General features: G+C 36.2%; 1 protein-coding gene across 1 annotated transcript; it reads left to right on the top strand.

Annotated features, from left to right (window-relative positions):
- The first annotated feature begins 6,644 nt into the window (after positions 1-6,644).
- PRL (prolactin) lies at positions 6,645-13,441 on the top strand. The gene is made up of 5 exons (XM_077143675.1): positions 6,645-6,672; positions 9,032-9,207; positions 10,666-10,773; positions 12,144-12,323; positions 13,250-13,441. The coding sequence occupies exons 1-5, from the start codon at positions 6,645-6,647 to the stop codon at positions 13,439-13,441; spliced, it is 684 nt and encodes a 227-aa protein (XP_076999790.1).
- Positions 13,442-13,774: the final 333 nt, after the last annotated feature.

The raw sequence follows: 13,774 nt of genomic DNA, 5'->3' as shown, positions 1-13,774 counted from the left end.
CACGGATAAGGACTTGTAGTTATTCAGTTTCAACAATTTAATCATTAGCAACCATCATAAGAAAAATATAAAATAAGTTAAACTACTTATATATTCTTATTGCTTTGTATTCTAATTTTTAGAAAAGTGCTACAGTCTCATTATGGCTAAGCATAATGAGCATATCACTTATTGTAGATGTTTCACTGGTACTTGAAATAAATACACATACATATCCTCCCCTACTCTTGAGTCTTTATTAAGCTCTCCTTATTATATATTTTAGGTGTTGATGCTATTATTGAGTGGATAAAGATTGTTGACAGCTGTATCCCCCTCATTGATTATACATGATATCACAAAGTTTGCTTAATTTAAAACATTTTGCCTTAGATTTGTTGCCTGTTAGTAATACTACTATTCTAGCAATTTTAAATAATTCATTTGATGTATTTTTTTGCATTTATATTTTGACTTTTCTTTGGTAGTTCACTATAGATCAGGGTTTCTCAACAGCAGCACTATTGACATTTCGGATGGCATACTTTGTATCGGGGACTGTTCAGTGCATTGCAGGATGTTCAGCAAAATTCCAGGCTGGCAGCAGCACCCCCCAGCCTCCTGTACTTTAGTTATAATCATCAAAAATGACTTCAGACACTGCCAAATGTCCCCTTGGAGGGGGCAGAATCACTGACACCACCACTACCCTTTGAGAACCACTGCTTTAGACAGATCACTTGTATACACCATGTCATTGGAATCTGACATTTTAACTGAAACTCTTTTGCTAAGTAAACTTATACCATAATGTGTCATCTTACTCTGGAAACTAATTTTACATTTTTGCTGTTGTGTTTTCTTCATTTTCTATCTTTTATTAAATGGAATGACTTGTCTTTTTGGTATAAGGATGTATATGTGTATATGTTATACATATATATGTATGCTGGTCATAATTTTTTCCATCTTGCAAGGTAGAAGGTTTATAATACGTTTTTCATTGTTCTAGAAGTTATAACCATAACTTTACACCATATGATTAAATCATTCTTTTTAAAAATTATCTCTATCTATTGATTCCCAGGTATGAACCATGAAAAAAATGAATATGAGATTTTCTTCCACCTTTGAAAGCTGATGAAATTTTGCTAAATTTTTAAGCTTTTTTTTTATCATTTTATTAGAATTGGAGACTAAAGTTTCTGTAATCTGTCTTTTCTCAGAAGTCCTCTTCATAGCCTATTTACATTCCCTCTGGCATTTGAAAATCTATTATATATATATATATCTTAATTGCTTTTGGCCAACAGAGCATTACATAAGGAATGAGTTCTTATTGATATGTCCACTTTCTTCCATGTCAACCCCAAATGATTAAGTGCTTTACTAAGCAATTGTCACTTTAGGTAATCCCTGACTATCAAAGTATATATTACACTAGTAAGACATGTTGCATACAGTGAGTAAATAAGAAGAAAACGATAAATGGATATGTCACAACTAAGATATTTTAAACAAATTCTAACAAAAAAATGTATTGGAGGATAAAGGGTATATAGGCTAGAATTGAACAATTTCCTTGAAGAGCCTACTCTACTTCTCACTCTGAGTACTTTCAATATATTTGCAATAATCAGCAGTGGAGGAAGACAGAGAGAATCGCGTGCAGGTACGTACATGGACCTAGGATTTGTTAAAATATTGAAATACTCCCCTACAGATCATTACAGTCTGTGGCCCTGATCTCCTAAGTGCCCGGGTTCCTGTTGACTGCCTCAGCACCCCCAGCCCCACTACGATCCCCAAACTTTCACCACAATTGAACAATTAAAGAATTAATGTCTGTCCGTTCAGGGAGCCTCTGGGACTCTGGCCTATTACTACAGCTTTCTCTTCTGTTTGGTGGTACTTGTGCTAATTATATAATTTAAAATTATCTCTGGAAGTACACATGGTTCAGAGTCCCAATTCCTATTAGACAAAGATCATATATACACCGCACACTACATATAAACCTCAGAGATACACTTTCCATTTGACGATGATTGTGTGTATGTACGAGAAGAATCTTTCACGAGAAAAGTTATCTACCCCACCTAACATTAGCATACAACCAAATATTCGATGTTTTTTTATCTGAAAAATAATGCAGTCTCAGAAGTGAATCGGTGACATCTCTGGACAATCAACCTTAGATCTGGTACTTCCTTATTAGGTAACATTAAAATTCCACCAAAGGTACAAATGGTTCAGAACAAGCACGTGACAAGAAACTCAGACGATAAACTAACACACAGAACTCACAGAACTAGTTCAGAGGATACGTACATCAATTTAAAAAACAGGAATCTCAGAGGAAATTCCCAAATCTTCCATCATGACCTTCTCATTTAAGGATCAACTGCCCTCAAGGCAATTGATTCAGAAGATTAAGAATCTGTCTTCTGGGGTCACTTAGGGAAGGTGATGATCTGTAAAGCCAGCAAGAAACAACAAGCACTGAACAGGGGGACTCCTGAAAAAAAGTGTATGTCTTAGTACACATAAAGTTCATCTGAAAAATAGAATAATTAAATCGTTAAATTCTCCTCATCCTGAAAACAGCCATTCAAGAATGCACCCTAGTGACAGACCCTTTCCAATGGGTCCTTCGTATCTTCCGATATGTTGTACTGAAAACAGCATACATCCTCTCTGATCTTTCAGTCCAAATTTCGGAAGATAGCTATTTGGAATTTTTGAAATAATAAACAATGCATATTTTATCATTTGCAACTTTTACTTTATTAGACAACTTGTTACTAAAATCAATTGAAATATTCTTGTGATGCATTTATTCTGATGATTTTTTAAACCTCTACCTTTTTTTACCTTTTACTATCCCCCACTATATGTGACAACAGACGTCTTTCAACTTATGTAAATCATTTAAAGTACTCCTGTCAATATGACAAAAGAAGAAACAAAATTATTTCCAACTTTAAATAAACATAAGAAAATATAAAGAAAATACAAGGTCCACTACCAATTAAGAATGATGTCTCTCAATATTAAAAATTAAAATCATCTCAAAAGGATGGCAAAATCGTCAATTAGTTTCAGGTAGTGAAAAGGGCCTGGAAACTTCAGCATCATTTGTGTGGCTTAGCTCCTCAAAAGAAATCAGACACAAATTAATCATCAGCTCTTAGTTTAATCACAAGTCCTCATATCAATAATGGCAAACAAATGAACTTTTTAATGTAATTTTATTGAAACACATTCACATACCATCCAATCCATCCAAACTTTGTAAACTCAGTGGTTCACAGTATCATCACATAGTTGTGATCTCGTCACCATGATCCTTTTTAGAACATGTGCATTACTACAAAAAAAGAAATCAGAAGGAAAAAAAAAAAAAACCAAATATTCTATAGCCCTTACCCCTCCCTCTTACTGACCACTAGAATTGCGTTCTATCCAATTTTAAGACCTAGAATAGAGGCAGGTTAACTAAGACAGTGTAGTATTGTCAGAGATAAATATCTATATATCAGTGGAACAAAACAAAACATCCAGAAGTAGGGTCACACAAACATGGGCAACTGACTTTTTTTGTTTCAATATAGTTATACAACATAATACAAAGATCAGGGCTACTGGATTACAGTTCAACAACTTTAAGTATTTCCTTCTGTCTATTCTAAAACACTAGATACTAAAAAGAAATATCTATAAAATGAGTCAGTCATTTGTTAAATCCTAATTTCTCAGTTAAACCTCCTCTCTCTCATTTGATCTTTCTCTAAATCTTCAGTGATAGCTGGGCAAAGACCATTATGACTTCTTCATGCAGTAAAACAGCATCGACCTCATGGCACAGAGGAACAAAGCTTGGTTAATGTTCTTGAAAAGACTAGTACCTCTGGGTTTCAGGGCTTATGTGACATAGGATCCATCTGTAGGCCTAAAGTTTCTGAAAAAATAAACTACTATGAAAAACTTTATTATAGAGATTTATATAGAGCCCAAGGCACTCCCCAGGGTTTTCAGGAATACTGTTGGTTAGGGCTGGGCATACCATGGTATTCTGCAACATCTGACTAAAACTTGCATGAGAGTAACTTCTGGGATGACCTCTAGACACTATTTTAAATCACTTAGCCACTGAAACTTTATTTTGTTTCATTCCTTTTCCCCCTTTTGGTCAAAAAGGCATTCTCAATGCCAGGATGCCAGGGCCAGGCTCATCCCCAGAAGTCATGTTTCACATCGCCAGGGAGACCTACGCCCCTGGGAGTCATGTCCCAAGTAGGGGGGCTAGGTAGTAAGTTTATCTGCAGAGCTGGCTCAAGGAGAGAGATCATATTTGGGTAAAAAAAAGAGGCTCTCTGGAGATGACTCTTAGGCATAATTACATGCTGGCCTAGCTTTGCCATTGCAGAAATATTTCATAAGGATAAGCCTCAAGATTGAGAGCGTGACTTATTAAACTGGGAGTCTCTAATACCTGCGGGAATATCAGGAATTCCCCAGGTTAGAAATAGCTGCTCATTTGTGCCCAGTTCCTCAATGGGACTGGCAAAAAAAACATTTTTTTTGCAAATAAAAGTACACGAGTCAATTCTTAGTGAAGTTCTTTATTATTCTACCTTCAGGGCAGAGTTTGATAAAGAGAAAAATCCACAAAAGAGCACATATAGAAATTAAGGTGAAAAACAGGGGACATGAAGAGCAGTTAGAAAGAATAGAGAGACTGTGACTTTGTGCACAACATAAGCCTTTTGCATCATTTAGATACTTTAATAGCCTGTTAGGAAATGCGGGGCTGTGGTGCAGCAAGAAAGCACATAATAAATTTTACAGAGAAACACATACCTCCCTCTTTGGAGTCAGATAAATCAACTGACCCTTACTGAACAAACACAACGCAGGTTTTCACAGGGTTCTCTTATCCTGGCTACCTATAAAAGTTGCAACACCCTTAAATTTTAAGACCAAGCTGTCAGTTCTTACAGCAGATTTTCTTACTTAAGTTTTTAAGAGAGGAGGGGAATGTAGGGTAACATTAATTTCTCTTTCATACTGCACTGCTCTCTTAATTCAGACTTTCACCATGCAGGGAAAAATGGATAACTAGGATTAATGTATGGAATCCTGACTCAATTTACAGATTGACTACACCTATAAATCATCACACTTGATTATGATTCAAAAATCTCAGACAGCTTAAGCAACAGGACAACAGTTTTCTAGATATCTTTGTATAAGGCTTTTTAAGTTGCCATTAGACAGTGAGGTAATTGCTGAAGCACCTAAGGAGCACTAGCAACTACAGATAAAGTAAATGCCATAGAAAGAGATTTTTTAAAATTACTTCATCTGTCACAGCCTATTACTATAAGAGAAAGAGTACAAAATTGAAATTAGAGGTCACAGACTGTTTTACATGCCCACATATGGATTTAAAATTAGAGAAAGTCATCAATAACTTAGTTCTTATTCATTACAATAATTTCATTTAGGAAATCTTTAAATGATGAGGGGAATTTTTGAACCCATGAAAGAATTTTTGTCACTTTAGTCCCAGAGTGGCTTGGGGTCAGGTAAAAGTGATCATAAGTTATTAAGACCTTACCTATCCCAATCCTTGAGGACAGTGGAAATAATTGGCTAGAATTTTGGTTTACTGCATCATATAACAGGATTTGTGTGTGTGTGTGTCTGCCTTTGAAAACTACTATATCACATCCCCAAAATAAACTCTTAAAGGTAAGCGATGACGTCTTGCTCGTCTTAGAAACAGATGTGGGTACACAGCAATGTTTGTTAAGTGATTAATTTTCCAGCCTCCCTCACATCCCTCCTAATTTCTCTTGAAGTTATAATCTTTTCAGGGTCTAATATGACTAATAATTTCTTATTTATCTTTGTCATTTAATCTCTCCAAGCCTATGTTTCTTATCTATAAGCTGGGAATGATAATATACCTTTATATATGTGTTAAAATTGAAAGAGCTAAACAGTTGGAGACATACATTACAAAGCATAAAGCTATGCCATTTTTAAGAAAGACAAATCAGAATATGTAAAAGGAAGGGAAAATGAAGGAAATATAATGAGAGCATAATGGGAACTGAAAATACTATTTTTTCAATCCTCACTCTATCTTTCATGGTTTAAGTCATACATTTTGCAATTCTGACTTCACCTGGCAATCCAGATGTAGAAAGAGAATATTTTTGATAATACTTGAAATTTAGCATCCAAGTGAAATAAAATGCCATATTTTCAAGAAACTGAAAAGAAATAAAGCTACATTTTAAAGCAAATGACTTCTGTAGTTTTACAGATCCTCTAACCCAACCTACTCTCCAAATCTCACCTTCATCATTTCTCTCATTTCCTTTTAGTCTAATTAATCAAAATCCTTCCTAGAATGTTCATTTCTGCCCAGTATGTCTTCCTGAATATGAATAAGAAATAAAATACCATTTGATGTTTGAAATTATGGGGGTAATCTCAATGACGGAAACAGATGACCAAGTGGAGAAAAGGGAATGCCTGATTAATACATTCAGGAAGATGTCAAATGCTTATAAAGCCAATATCTGGGCAAGAGAAAGCTACAGGACTCGCAGATCTTCCCTGGCGAAGTATTTTCCCTGATTATCACCACCATGGACAACAAGAGGTCATCATTGAAAGGTATGTGCAAAAACTCAACAGCTGTGGGGGTATTAATTTGAAATTTTACCTAAAATTCCATTAGCAATGGTCTTCAGGTTTACAACTTTTATAAGCGCTACATCATCATCATTGTGGAAAGCATCCTACATAGGCACAATAAAACTGAACAGTGGTTCTCAACGAGGGGTAATTTCTCCTGTAAGAAAACATTTGGCAATGTCTGGAAACATTTTTGCTTATTATTAACTGCACAGGGGATGCTACTGGCGTTAAATGGATAGAGGCCAAGGATGCTAACAAATACCTGACAATGCACAGAACAGTCCCCTACAACAAGGAATTATCCAGACCAAAATGTCAATAGTGCTAGGGGTGAGAGACCCTGGACTAGAATAAGATCAAAAGAGACTGTGAGTCCGATTTGTCATGAATCCAGAAGGGAAATACAACATTTTCTATCTCCCAGGACTTACATGGATTGGCCAAGTTAAAGCAGTCTGATGAAGACCTTCCATTCCGAGGCTCAATAATGCAGGCAATGATAGCAGAGGCATCTTTTATACCCTCTGTCAATTGGGTTTAAAACAAATGATGTTTCAAAAGGAAAAACAGGTTAATAACTAATCACCTTTACTTTCTTGTTTAGCATTTATAAGAAATAGAAATTAATTCACCTCATGAAATAAAGAACAAAAACGTGCTTACTTTGTCATCTTGAACTGCAAAAATTTCTCAGATAATGGATGTTCAGATAAATGTACTCACAGTTAAAGAAGATCTATCCCATTATGAATTTCCTAAAGCCAATATTCTGATTTTTCCACCTGCAAAGCATATTTTATTTACACATGTAGATAAAAGGTGCATTCAGCTGCATTCTATGACTAAACCATGTATAAAATTTATGTTTTAGAGCTATCATAACTTTGGAAAATTAAAAATCTCTCCTGTGAGTCATCTCATAACATTATTATTTTTTTTAATTCTGCTCTTAAAAGGTTATCTAACTATATTCTATACCCAACTTATTTTAGGCATTCTTTTTACACAGAAATCTTTAGCATTTCCCCTGTTTTACCTTGGACATTTCCAAGTGAATTTAATAAAGGTTCTATGGAAACTCAGTCTTCTGATAAACACATTGTTTGTTTGTTTGTTTGTTTTGCATGGGCAGGCACCAGAATCGAGCCCAGGTCTCTGGCATGGCAGGCAAGAACTCTGCCACTTAGCCATTGTGGCCCGCCCATGATAAACACATTTTTATATCAGATCTTTTCGGCAAGTTAAAAAACTGACTTTAATTTGGTAGCTACATGTTGTTACCTTCTTTTTGAAAGTAAATTACTGATATGTTAGAGGTGCTTTCCTACTAAGGAGATAAATTGTTAATTAAACCATCTCTAATCACTGTCTAAGATATTAAAAATGGGTGTTTTATAGATAGAGTAGAAAAGTGGGCAAAATCAAGCTTCCTAGAGCCTACATTATCATGCAATCATAGACATGTTGTTCTTTAACAACTAATGGCAATAAGCTCTGTAAACACTGAGCCACCATGACTACTGATGCAGCCAGTGCTACACATACGTGGATTAAGAGCTCAAGGTGTGAGCGATGAAACAAGATAAAAGAGGAAAGGCCCACAGTATTGGTGCACAGCCTCCTAATAATGGTAAATTACTTAACCTCCCTCAACCATCTATTTCATCAGTATAATGTGATGTTAATAATGAAGGCCCAGTCTACTTCGCAGGGCTATTGTGAAGCTCAAATGAGAAAATTTTAAAAAGCATTTGGTAAAGTGCCAAGCAAATGCATGAGGTTATTAAGATGAATTAGCAGGTTCAGGCTATATATCATTTTTATGTTACAATTTTCTTCATACTCAATGCCAGCATGTGTTTGTTATCAGCCATAAAGACAAAACAAAGATCATCGGTGCTGTTCTGGTCATTTCAGTGTCTAAAATACAAGTATTGGACAACATACAGTTAAAATTTTGTAAACTCTTAGAGAGCCCAGCTGCTTAAAATGCTTCAGAAACTCCCAGGGAAGCAAACTATCTTGAGAGAATGACCTGAACACCCCGGCTCAAAATTAATTTAAGCTCCAAATGTTTGCAAAGTACAGCAGCACTTCTGGGAACAATACAAAAATGCAGGGAGTACCTACTTCTCAAACGACATATCTGTGCAAATATAATTATATACTTAAATTTACACAGTGAAAGGTGCTGATTCTTCCCCTCAGCTATTACAGTACCAAATCACGCAGCTGGGGGCAACGGGGAGTGATAAGGCTTCCCTAGACAGGATTACTTTTGATAACCTCAGCTGAATGGATCATTTCAGAGTAGCTCATGTTTTTATCGAAGCAGGGTCACTTCTGCTGCTGCTGGTGTCAAACCTGCTCTTGTACAAGAGCGTGGCCTCCCTGCCCATCTGTCCCAGCGGAAACGTCAACTGCCAAGTGTCCCTCCGGGACTTGTTTGACCGCGCAGTCATCCTGTCTCACTACATCCATAATCTCTCCTCAGAAATGTTCCACGAATTTGTAAGTACTGCACTTCTCACTTCTTCCCAGAAGAAACCTTCACGTGAACAACTGGGTAACTACACTTTAATCCAGTCAACTTCGTGAAACAAACTTCAAAATAAGCATTCAATACATTAAAAAAAAAAGGTATCAGCTATTGAAATGTGGAACAAGAAGGGACAATTTCAGGAAATCTCTGTGTTTGTTTTCACAGGGTATGATCATTTTTGTTTCTTTTAATTCACTTTATTTTTAAAAATTAAAATAGTTCTTTCACACACTCAACACGTGGGGCTGAGAAGAAGGAGAAGTTGTGCTTTCTTGTTCTTGCACAGAAGGGCCATATCTGTCCCCCTAGGCATGCTTCACCTGGCATACTGGAGAGATAGCCAATAAATGAGAACTACACTGCAGGGACTTGGGCAGATTGAACAAAATTAAACTAAGCTGAATCCCATGTCAAAGAAACAAACATTAATATTTTTCAGAAACCGCAAATGCTAGGAAACATTGTTCTAAGATTTCCAGTGTATAGGTTTATCACTACAATAAAAGGGTGGCTTAAAATTAGAAACACCCATTCTCTTTCTGATTAAGGTATTTTGAAAGTTGAATGTTAACTCCTCTGAGTAAGTCCAGGAGCAGAGAAAAGATTAGGGCTTCAGTAAATCAAAAGGCCTCCAAAGAGAATATGGCTCAATATCTGTACTATTCATATAATTCCTTTTACTTACTGGTTTTTCTTTCATTCCTCATTTTTGACTGGCCATCTTTTATCTTCCAAATCGTCCCTAGTAATCCCTTAAACTTTCACAATGTTTTGCTAAAGATTAGGTTTTCTTTGTCCACGTATTAGCTAGTTTTCTTCTGTTCTCATTTGCAGTCAATTGCTTAAAACTTTCTAAAATGTTATGCCTTCTTTTCTTTGACTTATGTGCCACAATCAGCAAAATTTTATTTGCCAGGTTAGATGAACACGGTAAGGTATGAGCGGTATGGATTCAGAGCCTAATCAAAGAAAAATTATAATTTCATCATATCTGTTAAGGGAGGCATATCAATTCAGAACCACATCAAACAAAAGAGATTAAGCAGCTGAACAGGTATCTAAATACACTCTGGTATTTGGCTCAAATACTAAAAACAAATGATACTTAATAGTTAATATTTAATGCTTCATATTTTTGCTATTTTAGTATTTACTTTCCAAATAGTATCTTGTGGGAAGAATGAAATTAAGAGAATTGCAGAGAAGGGAAGTGGCTGGAATTTTTTAAAGTTTGATTAAAAAAATGAGTTTATAGAGATAACAGAAAGAAAGAAGGGTTACTTTCTTACTTCCTTAGTCCCAATTTTCATACGGCTCTCTCTTTTTTTTATTACACATCTGTTCAATGTATTCACATTCTGATAGTAGATTCATTTATTCAATGACCAAACTATTTCAACTAATCAAATTTCCTTGATCATCTCCAGGATAAACAGTATGCCCAGGGCAGAGGGTTCATAAGGAAGGCCATCAACAGCTGTCATACTTCTTCCCTCTCTACTCCTGACAACAAGGAGCAAGCCCAACAGACCCACGTGAGTTTTTTTCTCAGGATTTTTAAAGAGACAATTGAGGCAAAACACTGATATTAACATGTAGGTATTAGGTAATGCAAAATGCATATGCAGAGAAAAAGCAAAGAAGGAATAAGCAAAGAGAAATTACATATGTATTTGATGAGTTGGATAAAATAAAATGTTAAAGATTGCAGCAGCACAATAAATAGATCCATAAACTGCCCGTGCAGTCCACATTGTTTTAACCAATGTCCTGTGTCTAGACTGCAGATATTTCATATGAAAGTCTGAACTAAACTGAACTTCTTTATTGTAAAATATGAGGTGTGCAAAGCTCATGCCTATGTAAGAAATTTGAGTGTAGTTTATTTATTAGACGTTAGGAGAAACTCCTACACAGGTAGCACTTAACATTGCTGACCAATGCACTCATTGAGCCATCTCTTCCCAGACCTTTCAAAGAAGCTCTCTCTTTATTTCTAGTTCTACTCCTCTAATGCCTACTTCTAGATTCTTCACAAACTCCTCTGCCCCAGGCTACTTCTTATGTCCATGTCCTTTTAATTCTCCTCTATTCTGCATTTCTGTTACCGCCAGTTCAGTTCAGGGACATCAACTTAGCAAACATTTTAAATCAGAGATGATCAGCTACTTAACAGTTTCATGTACAATCCTAGTATCAAGCATAAACTTAGGGACCCAAATCTCCACTGTCAAATCCACTGATGCTGTTACTAAAGATAATACTGCCACTGTATCCACCTGTATATCAACAAAATAGACTGTTCTGAGAGCAGGATGGGGACCTACAGGTTGAGATATATTGAGGAAAGCATGTTTATGACTATTGTCTTCTTCGTCACTACATGATATGTAAAACTACATATCATAAATGTTTATATCGATACACCTCTTGATTCATTAGTAAAAATGAATCCTTGGATGGAAACGATGTGGTCCCCTAGTCACTGACATTGGTGGAAACTGTCTTTCCTGAGACAGGTACTACAGGCACACATCAAATTCCAACAAAACTTCTGTCCACTTTTCCCATGGACAAGCAAAACAGTCAAACATAAAAGACCTCACTGAGTGGGTAGAAGGGAGAACTTCAGGGGAAACACAAAACTCTTCATTATAAATCAAAACTCTCATTAGAAGTAGTTATTTAAATAAGTCAGAGTGCTTGTTTGTTTGTTTTAGCAAACTGTAAGCCAATAGTTTCAATGTTACATTTTTGGAATTTTTATCATCTACAAAAATTTTTTGCATACACACAGGAATAACAAAGAACTACTTGACGTCAACCTCTCTGAGTAAAAATCACACATAATTAAACCCATTGTATTAATACTTATATGAATGTGATTGTTTATGTGGCTGCGCAGCACGAAGACCTTCTGAACCTGGTACTCACGGTGCTGCGTTCCTGGAATGACCCTCTATATCATCTAGTCACCGAAGTGCGAGGTTTGCAAGAAGCCCCAGACGCTATCCTGGAAAAAGCCATTGAGGTTGAGGAACAAAGCAAACGACTTCTAGAGGGCATGGAGAAGATAATTGGCCGGGTAAGCAGTCTTCTGATGCTTCCTTCTTTTTCTGTAATGAAGAAGGTGACCTCTGTGATGAGGAATGAGTTTTGAGATATCTCATTTTGTAAGAATGAAATTTAGGCATTCTGGATTCTAGACCGTTATTAACTAAAGCAAGCGTTTCATGACACTAGTAATTTCATAGGAATAGATTCTATTGTAAGTGAATCTTAGAATTGTACTGTGGCACTTGACAGGGGCAGCCTTTCCCACATTGCACAAAATTCTACCAAATGCTTGCTCTTTCCTAAGGACAGGTGGTTAAAATATTCTCAGGGAAAGAAAATTGGAGAGCAGAATCTAAAAGATGAACGTTTCTTCAAAGCACCCCAGGATACCCACTTCTGAAATTCTGGTCATTCTTTCTCTTTTCTCACCACCTCAAAGGATGTGAGCGGAAAGGGAGCAAATCAAAAGCAGATTGGGTGGTATGTTTTTCCCCCACAGATCTGGAGGTAACTGCCAAGGAAAGGAAGAGACTGAGGAGGCCATAGCATCAATGCTACCACAAAAGCCCAAGAAATAAAGTACATAATGCATATCTGGGACAAAAAGGAAATGGAAGGGTTCCTTAAGTGAGAGAATTAAGGCTCTTCCATCTTCCCCTTGTCCCATAGAGGTCTATATTCAAATAACAACTTTCCGTTCTCCAGCTAGCTATTCCTGCAGAGATACACTTCATCTGTGATCATAGAGATGTCAGAAAACATCACATGCTTTCTGCTCCTAGTGTTTAGGTTACTAATACATTTCTGATTCACTGGCCCAATAATCCATGCCTCTGTCTAGAGAGTTTGACATTCCTGTTTCTTCCTCAAATCTTAATTCAGCAATTAGAAGGAACAACTATTAAACAAATACTAATAGCACTGATAATAAGTCACTGTGTTTTGTATGATTAGGTTCATCCTGGAGTCAAAGAAAATGAAGTCTACTCCGTCTGGTCGGGACTTCCCTCCCTGCAGATGGCCGATGAAGATACACGCCTTTTTGCCTTTTATAATCTATTCTACTGCCTACGCAGAGATTCACATAAAATTGACAATTATCTCAAGCTCCTGAAGTGCCGAATCATCTACAACAACAACTGCTAAGCCCACATCCAGTCCACCTATTTCTACGATGGTTCTTAAGGAGCCATTCAAAAGCAAGCTTCTTATAGTTTTATAACTTTATAGTGCATGCTTGGGTGTAGTGGGTTTCTTCTTAAAAAAAATAAAACTGACTCCTTAGAGATGTCAAAATATAAAAAGCCAATTTGGCAATGTTTCTTATCTCCATTTAATAAGAAATCAAAAGAAAATCCATCACTAACATTGAATAATCTCCATCAAACTGTGCCATAAATAGCAGAAGCAAGTCTTCCAAATAAGACAATTAGCAGATTACTGAAGAATCAGAGTATATTATCGTGAGCCACATTATAA

The sequence above is a fragment of the Tamandua tetradactyla genome, chromosome 25 (genome assembly GCF_023851605.1).
Source record: "Tamandua tetradactyla isolate mTamTet1 chromosome 25, mTamTet1.pri, whole genome shotgun sequence".
Taxonomy (NCBI): domain Eukaryota; kingdom Metazoa; phylum Chordata; class Mammalia; order Pilosa; family Myrmecophagidae; genus Tamandua; species Tamandua tetradactyla.
This window is presented reverse-complemented; position numbering and strand designations above follow the sequence as displayed.

Excerpts from the sequence above, each read along its gene's own strand:
- PRL (XM_077143675.1), top strand. The coding sequence starts at position 6,645 with ATGGACAACAAGAGGTCATCATTGAAAG. Across the intron at positions 10,774-12,143 it reads AGCAAGCCCAACAGACCCAC|CACGAAGACCTTCTGAACCT; the intron begins GTGAGTTTTTTT and ends GTGGCTGCGCAG. Across the intron at positions 12,324-13,249 it reads TGGAGAAGATAATTGGCCGG|GTTCATCCTGGAGTCAAAGA; the intron begins GTAAGCAGTCTT and ends TTGTATGATTAG.